Here is a 16,270-nt window from a genome sequence, read left to right as displayed (position 1 = left end):
GGCTCTGAAATGTGGGGATGCTATGTGCACATTTTGTCAATTACTCTGTCGAAAGAAATCAATTTTACTGGCAGAAAGTGAAATTGACGAGCCTGCCAGGCGATTGGGAAAGTCAAAATTGTACAGAAGAACTGAAATTTCCCCACTGAAAATTTCAGTTGTGCAAAAAGAGTTTTTTATCAGAAAAAAATTCTGATTAAAATTTTTTGATCAACTCTAATAGTTGCCTCTTTTTTACCTGTATCCTCAAAGTCCATCAGATTGATCATTTAAGACAGAAGAAGAGGGAAGCTGTAGTTACAACCATGGAGTAAATGACAAATGATTGGAACACAGCCATGTGATAGTTCATTCTAAGACTGGGTTATTTTTATTTCCTGTGTCTAAATTAAGATCATTGATGGACCTGTCTGATCTCTTTCCATAATTCCAAATTCATCCGGGTTTATGCCAGCTTTTGCTGCTATACACATCAGTGCAGGTCATGTAGAGGCAGCAAACATCGGAAAAGGAAGTTGCTGAAGTGCAAAGCAGCCACAATTGTCTTTCTCTTAGGCTATGTTTACACTACAGCCTATTTTGGTATAACTTATGTCACTCAGGCGTGTGAAAAAACCACCCCCCTGAGCAACACAAGTTACAACGACATAAGCACTCACGTGCACACCACTATGTTGGCGGGAAAGCTTCACCCGCCGACATACTTACCGCCTCTCTCCGAGGTGATTTTATTACGCCAACGAGAGAGCTCTCTCCCTACCGCATAGAGTATCTTCACCAGACATGCTGCAGTGGCACAGCTGTATCCGCAGGCCTGGGAAAGGTACTCAGAGTGTCACAGCTAAATACAAGATCAAACATATAGTTCAGCATAAGTAGTTAACACACATTCTAAGGGACCATTAAGGGTGATGTGGCGCTTTAATACAATGGTAGTCAGAGGACAAAAAAGGGGGTTAGTGGGTTACAAATTGTTTTAATAAGCCATAAATTCAGTGTCTTTATTAAGACCATGATTTTTAGTGTCTAGCAAAGTTATGAATTTAATCTCCCAGGCTCCTCTTTTGAAGGTGTTGGGCAGATTTCCTTTGAGGATGAGGACTGAAAGGTCAGATACGGTGTGGTCGTTTTGTGAAAAGTGTTCACCCACAGGTCTCTGGTGATATGGTGTTTTTGTCTTTAATCATTTTCCTGTGTATGTTCATTCTAGAGTATAGTGATTGTCTGGTTTCACCCACATAGTTGCTATGGGACACTTAGTGCACTGGATGAGGTATAACACATGTGATATCAATGGGTCCTATACATGCCTCTTGAAAGGTGTGTTGTGGGGGGGTATTGATCACTGAAGCATTAATAACCACATTTTTTAAAATGAGTATCCGAGATTGGTATAAACTTATTTAGGCCACTGGATATAATTTATGTTGGCTGTAACTTCTGAAATAAACTCAGGTAAGAGTGGGGAAATAATCCAGATTGGTCATAAAAGCAGAATTCATAAATGGATGTAGGTGACCAGACTCAGAATGATTTAAAAAAACCTGATAATCTAAAGGGCATATTTTCTTAAAAACTAAGGGCATGATACCAGGTTAGATCAATGAATTGTGTGCACGAATCAAAGTCCTTCTCTTAAAGAGAAAATACTTGCAAAACTAGGGTGACCAGATGTCCCGATTTTATAGGGACAGTCTGATATTTGGGGCTTTTTTTTTTATATGGGCTCCTATTACCCCTCCACCTCCTGTCCTGATTTTTCACACTTGCTATCTGGTCACCCTATGCAAAACTGTTAAACAGCATAATTTCCAGTCAGTTTCTGGAAATATTATTATTATTTATAGCAGCACATTCTCCTGAATCTCAGGAATAGAGTTCATATACTGGAGGAGAGAAGAGTTCTTTGTAGTAGCGAATATGGAAAGATAAATGTACAAAACCAGATATTAAAAATGATTTATTTTTAAGTAGCAATAATAATTTACTAGGAATAAACAGTTCTACCTCAGTGTTAACCGTCAGAACAGACAGTAGTAGATGGAAAACAAGCAGGTATATGTGAGTAAACATGACCTTAAGCATCTTGTTTCTTAACCTTAAGCCTCTTTATTAATTTTACTTAATTTTAAATCTTGTCTATTTATTTTTTTTATTGCCTAGCCCGTCTTTATTTTATGTTAAGTTTTAAAACCATTGTCTGTCTTCTTTTTTTAAACATTACTAATATATATTTTACATTTTTGTATATTATCTTTTGTCCTTCCTTTTTTCTGTTTTTGTACATAATTTATCTTTAACCCTTCCTTATGTTCTGTATTTTTAAAATTAACCTTTTAGGTAATTATTTAGTCTTGTCAGGTTTCTATTTTAAAATTAAACCCACCTCCCTCACTCCTGTCTATTTGCAACCATTTGGGGGATTTGATCTATTCCCACCCTATTATCCTTCACTGTCACTTGTCTACCCAGAACATATCACTTGTGGCTGAGAGGCAGTCACAGAGAAAGCAGCCAAACAGGTAGGCACTTCAAGGTTCAATGTGTCCGAAGGTATGCATGGTCTCTCCTACCCACTCTGAATCTCTCTGCTAGAAGCTCTTGGCATTGCTCATGCTACTATAAGGTGGGGATTCAGGGTCATAGGACATCCACATGGCTCCTCCATTCCCAATCTAAATCTCTCCACTCTTGCTCCTGTGGGCCAGGGAGCCTTGCTATGAGTACAGGTCAAGGGGCAAAGATGGCCTGGTATAGTACGGTTAAAAATGATACTTGCATGTACAGTGGTCAAACTTCAAAAATTCTGTGATTTAAAAGACTTTATGATTTTCAGCGATACTCCCTATCTATATAATGGGGGAATACCACTAGAAATGGTAACATCTTTCAAAATGCTTAAAACTTAACCCACTGTACATTGATATTTTCAATAGTGTGTAAGAGCACAAAACTGTTTGTATACAGATACCTGAATGAGAGCAGTAAAACAAATGGAAAGTGCTCACCTACTTAAGTGTGCAATTAAGTGCTTAATAGCATACCTAAGTTTAGTCAGTGTATTGGCAAGTGTAAGTAACTGAGTTATCAAAAAACTTTTCATTTGTAAAGCTTTGTTCTCCATTGATATCAAATTGATTGACTGAGGGATAGTTTTGATTGAAATAATTTTGAATATTTTTTGTTTTCTAAAATGTGCTTCCTGTTACTTTTTAGGCAGCTAAAAAGACAACCTTCTCACCAAGAAAAATAATATAGCAATATTAATACAACCATATATTTTCATAAATATGCAAAGGAAAAAAGCACAAGACAAATACAGAATAACATATATCCTACATAACATATAATAAACAGTTGGGACAAATTTGTCTTAATTTACATCTATGATTCAAACTCTGATATTTTGTATGAGCTATTGAGTAATTGGTATGCAGTTATGTCACTATCAGTCTCTTATTTCCAATTGCATTAGTCTATAATCCTTCAAAGAGATTTGCCCACCCAGAATCCCATTGACATCAAGCCAGTGGGCTTCTATGCAAGTGTGCAAGGGTTCCATCCATGCTGATCATTTGCAGGATTAGGACCTATCACATTTGGGCCAAATCCTGTATTCTTTATTCACGTGAGCTCCACTATTTGTTTTAATAAGGTAGGTGGGATTTGACTGTTAAATTGTTTTTATTAAAATAATTTTCTTTGTGCATGTATTTGTACTTTGACTTCCTTTGAAAATTTAATCCATAAACAACTAGAAGAAAACCAATAAAATAACATCCCTTTCACCATATACTTTTCATAATTAGAAGAAACAAAAAGCTGTATGTGAATCAATTTCCTTGAAATTTGTTTATTTTTACTAACAAATACTAGTGCTTGGTTTCAGTATGGAAATAACTGTCTTTCCTTTGTCTTTTTCTGTCCTTTCTTGCTTTCGTGGATATGAACTCCAGGAGGACAAAGTGGTTAGAGCCTTTTTCTGTCTAACATTATTTATTTTTATGAGTAGTCTTAATACTAAAGGCTAGATTTTGCCCTCACTTATACAGATACAATTCCCACTGAAAGAAAAAGGAATTGCTCTTGTTTAAGTGAGAGCAGGAATGGGCCTTATGTGTTTAATAATTATTCATCTTAAAAACCATAAAATTTAAAGTGTTGTAGATATTATGCATGAAAATTCTTTTGTTGAAAAACAAGTGCATGCTCACAAGTTTCTTCTTCTTTAATTTTGCAATATTCTATATGTGCAGTTTAAAAAAGAAAAGAAAATGGATAATTGATGCAATACTACTGATTTTTTTTCTTCCAAAAGAATTTAACAATAATTTTACAACTTAAGTGGCACAAATTTGGTAATATCAGCTTTGTTCAGTGATAGCTCTGATTGTATTATGAACACCCACATGGTTAAAATTAGTTTTTTTTATTATATTTTATCCTTCTGATTTTGATGGAATGACAGCTCAGTAGTTTGAGTTTTTTCACAGTAATTCAAAACATTAATACTCAAATATCATCAAGAAAACATGTCTATCCTAAACTTTTAATTTACTAGATACTATTTAATCCCTATAATATTGTGGAGTTAAGAATTAGTGTTCAACTTATTTTTGTTCTTTAAACTAAATTATAAGCATAACTTTGTCATCCACAAGTCCTACTGCACATATTATATTGAGCATAATGTTGAAAGAATGTTAAGTTATGCATGCCACTAATATTTTGCTAGTTTGTTTTGTGAATACTAAACCTAAAGTATTCTCTTAAAATACTGATTTTATTCTAGCTATGTTTAGGAGAGGATGTGTAAGAGAATATGAATATGCCTGGACAGCTTTAAACATTTATTGAAAGGAATTAAATTTCATTTAAAAAAAAATACAAACAACAAAATATCCTGGTTAAACTAAATCTACTTTACTATGAAAGTGACTGTAAACATTCTAAAATCAACTGCAAATATAAAAGCTCTTGTCCTCTAGTGCTTAGCAATTAAATCTGTCACTTGCAGACTAAAAAGTTTTTTACAGTTTGCATATGTCCAAATAGGTACACATAGAACAAACTCTCCTATTTAAATAAATGGGAGCTTGTTACCACTTTTCATTGGGAGCTGTTTCAGGCCTCACAGGTTGTCTACACTGCAATGAAAAATCCCTCACTGTCCCATGTCCACTCACTCAGGATGATGGGGCTTGGGCTACGGGGCAGTTTAATTGCGGTGTAGATGTTCGGGCTCAGGCTGGAGCCCAGGTTCTGGGAACTTCTCCCCTCGCAAGGTCCCAGATTTTGGGCTCCAGCCTGGGCCCAAACATCCACACAGCAATTTTACAGCCAGTCACTCACTGCCTCTGTCTGTGGGTCACAGCTGAGAATACCAGATTTAGGACAAACTGCTAATAAATGAGGTAGATCCACCCCAAAACAGGTGTTTATTCTTTCATAAGATATACCAAGCCAGTAACAGAAGTAAACTTCTGTCTCACCACACTGGTTAACAAGAAGTCCAAACTGTAGTCTCCTTTGGCATCCCAGCCCTCGTTTCACCACCCAGACATTAGACTTGATGAGTGGTTATTTAATACCAATTTAATCAAGCAAAGGTTATTCTAATTCCAAGAGATCAGGCAAGCCAATATATAACTCAGATCTTACCTAATAATAACACTGTTGCCAATCCTTTAGTACCTAATATCTAAAGGTTTATTTATATGTAACCCTTCTGCCAGGTGGAGCTGGCAGCAACCAGGGTCAGATTCAATATCTAGGGGTTCCTTTTCAACAATATAACACAAAACTGTCGCAAGCCCCCACCCAGTAACCTGGGGAAATTACACACCACCCCTGGGTGCCTCTGAGAGCCAATTCTTCCCCATTCCAAGCACAGAGTCTGAGTGTAGAAAAGAAACTTTTTTAATGAAAGGAGAAAAGTCACCTGACATTAATTAGGGAAAATGCCACAAGCAGGATTCATAAACATAAAACTGTGAGCAGAATGCGTGGAGCACAGTCTTCTGCCTCATGTTCTTGAATTCTACAACCAAAATTTTCTTTTCTGTGTCCCCCTCTGCCCCCTCACCATACCCCATTCACAGTGGTTGTCTTTGGTCAGTGAGGACCCAGGGTTCAGAAGTGCATGTGCGTGAGTTCACCTCCCACCCAGGGAAGAAGGCTCCTGGCTTGCTCCGCCATCTGAGCAGTTTTTCTGGCTGGCCACCCCACCAGCCCTGTTCCACTTAAAATAACAAAAGGCTCCTAATGAAGTCTATTTAGCTCTATGTTTGAACAGTGGGGAGGAACAGGTTAAACCAGACTGGGGACCCTTAGGGAGAGTCCACACCACCTTCTGGAACACCTGTCCCCACCCCTCTCTGCTTTCACAGGCGTCTGGCATTCGAGTCCTTGGCTTAACTAGGTCCTTTCAGCTGAGGGGGACCTCCTCATTTGGGGCAGGTTAAGCACAGTTTTGCCCCCCCCCTTAGTCAGACAATAAAGACAACATTGAAAACATTTCACGACCCGTGCATTCAGTACTAAAGTGATTTGTAACCCAACACCAGCCAAAGTTGATCACTTGGGGCTACACAGCTCCTGTCTGCTAGATACCTGTGCAGAGTAGGTGTGTTCATGTAAATACAGTTTGCTCCTAAAGTCTCTCCTCCTCTCCAACTAGCTGTCGGGGAGAGTTCATTCAGACTCTGCTTACATCTAAGAGAAAAGAAAGAGGAGAATGTTATGATGGTCAAGGAAAACAAATACATACTCATTGCAAAGTTCTTGGATCAGACTTGTAGTCCTGATGGAATAAACTGCTGGTTTGTAAAGTCTCTCATAACTTCCAAAAGATTGGAAGGTCCTCAGTCTATTGGTTGGAATGCTCCTTTTAGTGTAAGTCCAGAGATCAGATCAGGAAAGAGGCACAATGGAGATGCTTCCAGGGCTTTTTATACTTTCTCCCATGTGTAGGGAATTCTCTGTCTTAGTTTGTGGAAAATTACAGGCACAAGGTGGAGTCCAGGCTCACATGAGCAAGTCGCATGTCCTTGCATGCTTTTATGAGTCATAGGAACTGCATATTTTGGCTAATACTTCCATTGGGCAGGGACAGGTTCTTCTATGGTCTATTGTGTGAGCTAAGTGTCCTTTAATGGGCCATCAATTTGAATAGTCCATTCACAATGTGCTGGCCAGACTGGATGTAAATTACCTTGTGGGCGTTACCCCAGAAGCAAACACAGTCAATATTCATAACTTTAGATACAAAGATGATACATGCATACAAACAGGATAATCATATTTGATAGATTGTAACTTTTCCATTGACACCGTATATGATATACTTTGTACAAGATTTGTTACAATTTACTAACAGTGGCAATATTGATATAATGGCTCATGTTTCAATCATACAGCATCACACAGCCCAAGCCCCGTGAGCCCGTCAGCTGATTCAGGCCAGCCACAGGTTTTTAATTGCTGTGACAGACTGTATTTTAGTGTGGTTGAGAAATACATTTCTTCAAACATAATCCATGTGGCACATGATCACTTATTATTTATGTAGCACCCAAGGTGTGCTAGGTATGTAACAGATCAATAAAAGAAACTCTCCCCCACCCCAAAAAGCTTAGAATCTAAGAGTGGTCTTGAACACAAGTAGTATCATTGTGGTCAACACAACCACTTTTATTTATAAAGGTATTTTTGTCTATATGTTTAGAGTATCAAGCTCTAAATTTAGTAAGATAGTGAGCCCTCAGTTAAACAATGCAGTGAAGAGGATACACAAATACCTGGATTTATGGTGTATGTATCATGATGGTTACATTTTGGGGGCGGGGGGAGGAGGGGTATGCGAATCTTGGGAGCTGTTAGTATTTAGATTACCTTTTAATGGTTAATGATTGCATCTCCGATTGCTTTAGGTAGTGCCCAGTTCTACTGATTTAGAATTGTATGTTTAGAAATAATGAAGATAGAGAGCCGAATGCATATTTTGAGCCAGATTCTCTCTTCCCCAGTGCAGTGTGAGTGTAAGAGAAGGGTAAAAGAAGCTCTCCTATGTGCATCTGTGAAGGGAACAGCAGAAATCCTGGTTTTGCACCCTATAGTGTCAAGAGAGCTTCTATATTCCTTAGCACCTTGCACTCAGACATTCGCAGAATGGATATCCTCTACAATGTTTGGCTTTTATGTGATATAAGATATGGATTATGGTAGTGTTTTACCAACATAGAAAAGTCATAATTGTTTGTTGTCCCTCATTTTCCAGTACTAACACAAATGTGGCATAACAATTTTATGTCCAGTATCTTAAGGGTCATGTTCTATTTTTGGTAACTGTAATACGTTCTTAAATATAGCTATAGATACTGGGGGTGGCTAATGGTTGAACACTGACCATATGGCTGAGCAATGTGGATCAGGAAACTCCTCCCATAGCTTAATCTGCAGCACTCAGATCCATGCAGAGATGAGAAACAGTCTACCATGCCTTATGCCATAGGGATCCTGTCCGCAAGGACAGGATTTCAAGAGAAGGGCTGGGGCACTGCTCAGCATGCAATGGGTGTAGAAGTTAGCTGCCAGTCAATGTATGCTGTTGATGGGAGCATATGCAGCAGTTTAGATGGGAGCTGCACATAGCCTCTGACTATCAGAATATGGTGCCCATTCTGTTGTTGAACATGTATGGCTGGGATTTAGTTACATTAAAGAGGATTCCTGCTTTGCTGTTCATGTGGCGGGAAGAGGCTTTCTATGCACGCCTATTTCCTTTTCTTACAGCACTCCTCCTGCTTTAAATCATTGTTTCCACATATTGTACTTCATGTGCACATTTCTGCTGCTGCTGCTGGTATAGTGAGAACAAGTTAAAAAACAAAAACAAATCCCAGCCATGCCTCAGTCTTGCATAATTGGATATAGCAAAAATGTTTGCCAAATGGAGGACCAAATCTGTAAGGAAAGAAATGATCTAATCTTTGAGTGATGGCCCTATATGGATTCCAACATAGGTGCACATGCACAGGAGCTGGAAGGTTTTAGTAGCTCTGTCTGTTGACCCACATGTGAGCCATGTGTCCCCTCATGTTTGCAGCTCAGGTTATAAAAGGTTGTGTGGGTCAACGCCTCTCCAGTTCCTTCTTACCACTGCATGGCTTGAGTTGGAACCCATGTTCCTTCACGCTGTTAGCTTAACTAAGTGACTGTCCGTTCTTCCTTTCTTGTATATAGTTATAGTATTTTCTTGTTTTGCAGCCTGTTTTTAGAGTTGTAGTTAGTTAGGTTCTTCTTCAAGTAGTGTCCCTATGGGTGCCCCATTGTAGGTACGGTAGTGCCCCTGCACCTGGGATTGGGGATCTTTGGTAGAAGTGCCTGTTGGGCTGCACATGTGCTCCTCCCTGTCTCGCGATGTGAGCGCTATATAGCGCTGTGTAGTCCAATTATCCTCAGTTCCTTCTCAAGCACCCTTGGTCGGGGACAGAATCCCTAGCAGAGGCCTTAATACATCTGTAATGATATTAGTGTTTCTGTTGCAAGTTCTTAGTAAGTATGTGTTTCCTTTATTTTTTTTCTTCCCTTTATCCCTTCTCTCTCAATTTTTTTTTCTTTTGCTGTTTTCTCCCTGTTACTCTTTAGATTAGCATAGGTTTCCTTTTCTATGCCCTTTCCTACTGAGAAGTTCTGTCTACTTGGGGTTATGCCTGGATCCGCCAGGATTAAAAGGTGCCTCTCCTGTTATGAGGCCATCCGAATGAGCGACGGCTACTCATGGTGCATCCACTATTTGGGTGAGGGGCACGTATCTCAGAAATGCACCCACTGCCTCAAATTGAAGGCATGGTCCAGGAAGGACCATGAATTGAAAATAAAACTTTTACTGCTGGAGGGCTCATTGCGACCAGCCTCAGAATCTGGCCCCGATACCTTTCCTCCACCATCAGCACTGTCATCTGCTGACCCCCACTACAAAAAGAAAATTTACACTCTCTTGCTACCTCAAAGAAAGGCATCCCCTGTGAGTTCGGTAGCCTTGACATCTTCTGGGATGAGACCTAGTTCCTTTGACTGTCTAGGTATCTCTGGTATTGTTGAGAGGCTCAAGGACCCTAAGAGGGCAGGACCACAAACAGGACACAGTCATTCGGGACCAATAAGGACAAATCAAAGATCTCAAAATTGGTACCAACTGCCTCATCGAAACACATGACGGATGCATCCTCCAACACCAACGCAGTCCGTGGTGCAATCTACTGGTCATTCGACAGAATACACTCTAACTTCGGCACTGTCAACATCCAAAACATCTGCACCATTAACTAGACACAACCACCAGTACCTATGATGCTCATGCCAGTACTGCAAGAGTTCCACTTCTCAATAGACTTGATCGTTTCTGACAACCCAGAGTCTCCGCTCCTCTGTACTGAGCTCCCAATGGTTCATGCCTCTCTCCCCTGGAACTGCAACTTATACCACGCCACTCTTCTTCACTATCCAGGACCGCATTGCCCTTCCCCAGCGAGGAGGAGTACTCAATTGTGCCTCTCACCCTCCACATCATATCAAGGGGCTCCACACAGAGAACCATACTCACACCGTTGATATCGAGAGACCAGAAGTGAACCAGGTCTTTGGTACAGGAACCCATGGATGCAACCCCATGTGCTTATTCCCCCACATTGGCCCTATTGGGACCCTTGGGCCACACTTTCCCAAACCGCCACCGATCGCAGACAGACACATATACTCTTCATCCTCACTGGTATTTAGGCCTCCTGAACCAGAGCCAAAATTGTTAGAAGAGCAGGAGGAAAACATGGAGGAAGAGGTTACACTACCAGCCAACATCTCCTCATCCTCCCCTGAAAAGCCATATCCCACTATCTCCAGCATCAGCTGATGATTTTAAACAGTTTCAAGAACTGTTCCAAAGGATTGCTGACTCTCTCCAGATCCCAGTGCAGGAAGGTAGAGAGCAACATCACAAGTCACTTGGCATATTGCAGGCCTCCACATTGGCAAAGATGGCACTTCCAATCAGTGATGCCTTGTTGGATCCACGCAAGCTGATCTGGCAGACACCAGCATCAATACTAGCTACCTGCAAGCAAGCAGACAAGAAGTATTGTGTCCCTGCCAAGGACATAATGGAATTCTTATTCTCACATCTTGCTCCAAATTCCCTCATGCTCAATGCAGTGCATGAGAAAGTGTTTGCTGCTGTTGTCCTAAAACAACCCCATATGACAAGGACTGGAAGAGACTAGACCACTTTAGTCACAAGTCATATTCTTCAGCCATGCTCCAGTTTCAAATTGCTAATTATGAGGCACTTCTAGCCAAGTATAATCATGTGAACTATTCGAAATTCCATGAGCTTTGTCCTCTTGGAGATGTTGACTAAAAAGCAGTTCCAGGCACCAGTGACAGAAGGACAACTTCTGGCATGTATCGCACTACAAGCCTGGTCCATTGTGACATCTGTTGTAGTGAGATGGGCTTCATGGCTTCACCTCTCGGGGTTCCCCAGGGAGATCTCCTCTTTGAAGGATCCAAACTCTTTGCCGAGCACACTGATGAGTCCCTTCATTCACTAATGAATTCCAGAGCAACACTGTGCTCACTTGGCATCTATACACCAGCACCAAAGAGAAGACAGGGTAGATATCAACCTACCCCGAGATCTCGACCTTCCCCATCCTCCCCTCAAAGGCATTATGATCCACAATGCAGGTGATGGAGACCTCCTCTCAAACCTCCCCATCCCACTTCACAGATCCTTCTTATGAGCAAATTTTACGAGAAGAAATAAATCACCTTCTGCATCTGGGAGCTGTAGAACTGGTCCCATTCTAACACAGAGGGAAAGGCTTTTATTCCCACTATTTTGTAATCCAAAAAAAAAAATCTGGCAGGTGGAGACCTATCCTAGACTTGAGGAACTGCTGGGGATTCCTGAACATAGATCTATTCGCCACACCCAAAAACGCCAAATACCCACCAATATCTGGGGGACTCTTTCCTTGTTACATGGGATGCACCCCTCTTCTACACCTTTCCGCCCTTTCCCTTACTATTCAAAATGATTCACAAGATGCAAGTGGAACAAGCCAGAGTAATTCTCATAGCCTCAACATGGCCATGACAGATATGGCATCCTTACCTCTTGTGCATGACAGTCTGTCCACTGATCACCCTGCAGTTGACTCCACACCTCATCTTGCTGGATGCAGGCCAAGTTCTCCATCCTTTACCCTGAAGTATTAGATCCAATCCCACCTTGGGATCTCAGCCTAATTTTACACTGTCTCACCAGCCCCCTGTTTGAACCTATGGCAACCTCCTGCTAACACATCTATAATTGAAAATGGCCTCTTGTAGCAATCACATCTGCTCAGAGGGTAGGAGAAATAGGTGTCCTCATGGTGTATCCCCCATTCACAATTTTCTACAAAGATAAGGTTGTGTTACAACTAGGGCTGTCAAATGATTAACAAAATAATTGCAATTAATTTCAGTTTTAATCGCACTGTTAAACAATAAAATACAGTATATTTAAATATTTTTGGATGTTTTCTATATTTTCAAATATATTGATTTCAATTACAACACAATACAAAGTATACAGTGCTCACTTTATATTTTTGATGACAAATATTTACAGTGTAAAAAGATAATCTCTTTATCATGAAAGTGCATCCTACAAATGTAGAATTTTTTTTACATATTTGCACTCAAAAATAGGACATGCTGATGACGCTTGTTTAAAAAAAAATGAGTTAATTAAATTTGTGACTGAACTCTTGGGAGAATCGTATGTCTCCTCCTTTATGGTTTTACCTGCATTCTGCCATATATTTTGTGTGATGGCAGTCTCAGATGACGACCCAGCACATGTTATTCATTTTAAACACCCTTTCACTACAGATTTGACAAAACACAGAAGGTACCAATGTGAGATTTCTAAAGATAGCTACAGCACTCAACTCAAAGTTTAAGAATCTGAAGTGCTTTCCAGAATCTAAGAATGAGGTGTGGAATATTCTGTCAGAAGTCTTAAAATAGCAACACTCTCTGATGCAGAAAATACAGAACCCAAACCACCAAAAAAGAAAATCAACTTTCTGTTAGTGGCATCTGACTCCACACTGCTTTGGATTGTTATTGAGCAGAACCCGTCATCAGCATGGAAGCATGTCCTCTGGAATGGTGGCCGAAGCATGAAGGGGCATATGAATGTTTAGCATATCCGGCACACAAATACCTTGCAATGTTGGATGCAAAAGTGTCATGTGAATGCCTGTTCCCACTTTCAGGTAACATGTAAATAAGAAGCAGGCAGCATTATCTCCCATAAATGTAAACAAACTTGTTTGTCTTAGCGATTGGCTGAAGAAGAAGTAGAACTGAGTGGACTTGTAGGCTCTAAAGCAGGGGTCTCAAAAACGCGGCCCGTGGAGTTGTTTTCCTGCAGCCCGCCATAGGCGCCGACTCCACCGGCAGTCAAGCTCCTCTGCCCCCCCAAGCGTGCTGCATCCCCGCTCCTCCGCCTACCTCCTAATGCTTCCCACTGCCAAACAGTGGTTTGACAGCGCTTAGGACTTTCCAGGAGGGAGGGGGGATGCAGCACACTCAGGGGAGGAGGTGGAGAAGAGGTGGGGCTGGGATTTGGGGAAGGGGTTGGAATAGGGGCGGGGAAGGGGTGGGAAGAGGCAGGGCAGGGGCAGGGCCTCATGGACTAGATAAGCAGTCTGAGGTATGAAGTTCAGCATGTATGATTCTTTGCTGTGAGTAGTTGGGAAGAATGTTCGTTAAAAGTGGTAACGTATTTTGTATGAATAGTTACTTTAAAAAGTTCCTGCCATTACAGCTATGTTGATAGACTGTTAGTGTAGATCATCATCAGTGTTACTGACCACATAAGAAATAGTTACAGGTGTTTATATTTTATTAAAACCCTTCTCATTACAGTTTTTAAAAAGTTAATACATTGACTTTAAATAGCATACTATATTACTCTTCATTTTTTTCATTTTTGATTATACTTTTGTATCGTTGTATGAAAAGGTTTCAGTAATGTGGCCCTTGGGCCAATGTACTAGTCCTCATGTGGCCCTCATGGTGATTTGAGTTTGAGATCTCTGCTCTAAAGTTTTACATTGTTTTGTTTTTGAATGCAGTTATGTTAAAAATTCTATATTTGTAAGTTGCACTTTCACAATGGAGATTGTACTCCAATGTTTGTATGAGGTGAGTTGAAAAATACTATTTCTTTTGTTTATCTTTTTTTAGTGCAAATATTTGTAATAAAAAATAATATAAAGTGAGCAATGTACCCTTTGTATTCCATGTTGTAACTGAAATCAATATATTTGAAAATGTACAAAAACGTCCAAAAATATTTATACATTTAAATTGGTATTCTTCTATTGTTTAACAGTGCAATTAAAACTGCAAGTAATCATGATTTATTTTTTTAATCGAGTTAATTTGTTTTGAGTTACCGTATATACTCGTTCATAAGCCGAATATAAGTGGCACCACTTCCCGCAGCTCCCACTGGCTGGGAACAGCGAACTGCGGCCACAGGGAGCCAAGGGGCTCCATGCCTGCAGATGCTCCAAGTAAACAAAACGTCTCGACCCGCCAGCGGCCGGGAGCCAAAGTTTTCCAACCCCTGAAATATAGGGTTGGCTTTTGAAAGGGTCATACAGTTTTTGCTATTTTTACCTATCCATTTTGGGGGGTCAGCTTATAAACCAACGGGCTAATGAACAAGTATATACGGTAATCGCTTGAGTTAACTGTGATTGACAGCCCTAGTTACGATCACACCGGAATTTCTTACTCACAGTACTGTCCTCTTTCCATCTAAAGCAACATATTCACAATGCATATTCCTCTCTGTTGCCAAAAGATCAAAGGGATCAACCGTATCCAAACAACATCTTTCTAAATGAATCTCAGAGTGCATCCACCTTTGCTACTGATGACACAAACTTCAGCCCCCACCTGGAATTCAGAGGCATTCCACTTGAGCACTGTCCACCTTGATAGCTTTTCCGAATAACGTACTTATTATTATTATTATTATTATTATTATTTTATTATGGACATATGTAAGGCAGCTACCTAGACATCCATGGACACCTTCAGCCAAGATTACACAATCACCCATGACAGGGCCTCAGACATTCTACGAGGATACAGTGTCTTATCCTCCTTAGTAGATGTCACTCCGAAGCCCCAGCCTTCCAAGTAGGGGCACTGCTCTAGAGTCACCTACAGTGGAGCACTCATAGGTACACTACTCGAAGAAGAAGAAGAGAAGGTTACTCACCCTGTGCAGTAACTGAGGTTCTTTGAGATGTGTGTCCCTATGTGTGCTTTACTACCCGCCCTCCTCACCTCTACTTTGTTGTTCAAATATAAACTCTGCAGTACAGAAGAAACTCAGGGCAGTTGGACCACACAGTGCTATATAGCTGTGGGTCACAGCATGAGACTGGGAGTACAGCATGTGCGACCCAGCAGGCACTGCTACTGAAGATCTCAGAACTCAGGTGCAGGGACACTACCGCACCTACAGGGGAGCACCCATAGGGGGACACATCTTGAAGAGCCTCAGTTACTGCACAGAGTGAGTAACCCTCTCTTAGCTCAGTCTGAGTTCTTCCCCCATTGGGGACACCTGCCCTCCTGGGAAGTATGCCTCAGAAGCCAGATTTAAAAACAAAACTGCTTTGTGCCTGCACTCCTTCTCTGTGTGTGATGAGCTTGTACTGCCTCGGTGAAACTCACATTGCCCCCTGCTGTTCCATCTGCCTCTCGTTCCCACCCCAGATGCGGAAGGCCAGGGAACTTAGTCTCAAAGTTCCTCATGGAGCAAACTATGTGTCCATGTCTGCAGTTGGATCCAGGACTGGCAGAATAACTGGTGTGGCAACCTTTGCTAGCAGCGAGTGCCACTCTGGCTACCTTCCAGGTGGCAGATCCATCAGTGCTGATGAAATCCCGCCCTGAGCACAAGAAGCATGACTATGGGTATAAGGGCAGATCCCCATCCAGGACTCAGCACAAATGCAGCGTTGTCTCCCTGAGCCATGGCCAGTCAAGAGTGAAGTTTTGTGTTGACCTTGCTGCTCCAGCTCCTAAGGTGCCCCAGACAGAGCATAAAGATACTGCTGCAGTAACTTATAGCAACAAACAGGGCGGCACCAGGTCCCCCCACTTCTGTGTGGAGTCCATCTGCCTCTGT

At 41.0% G+C, this 16,270-nt stretch overlaps 1 protein-coding gene across 24 annotated transcripts in view; it reads left to right on the top strand.

Moving 5' to 3' along the window:
* Positions 1-16,270, top strand: part of RIMS2 (regulating synaptic membrane exocytosis 2) — a 765,985-nt gene that overhangs the window by 182,156 nt on the left and 567,559 nt on the right. For 11 of the 24 annotated variants that reach the window (XM_065398076.1, XM_065398086.1, XM_065398072.1 and 8 more), the window contains one exon: positions 3,957-3,968. The exons of the other annotated variants lie outside the window; for them this stretch is intronic. In XM_065398076.1, the coding sequence (XP_065254148.1) occupies positions 3,957-3,968 (12 nt within the window). The remainder of the gene's footprint in view (positions 1-3,956; positions 3,969-16,270) is intronic. 24 annotated transcript variants of the gene reach the window in all.

Source organism: Emys orbicularis, chromosome 2 (assembly GCF_028017835.1).
Source record: "Emys orbicularis isolate rEmyOrb1 chromosome 2, rEmyOrb1.hap1, whole genome shotgun sequence".
In the NCBI taxonomy this organism is placed as follows: Eukaryota; Metazoa; Chordata; order Testudines; family Emydidae; genus Emys; species Emys orbicularis.
The sequence above is the reverse complement of the archived record's forward strand: the minus strand, read 5'-3'. Positions and strand labels throughout refer to the sequence as shown.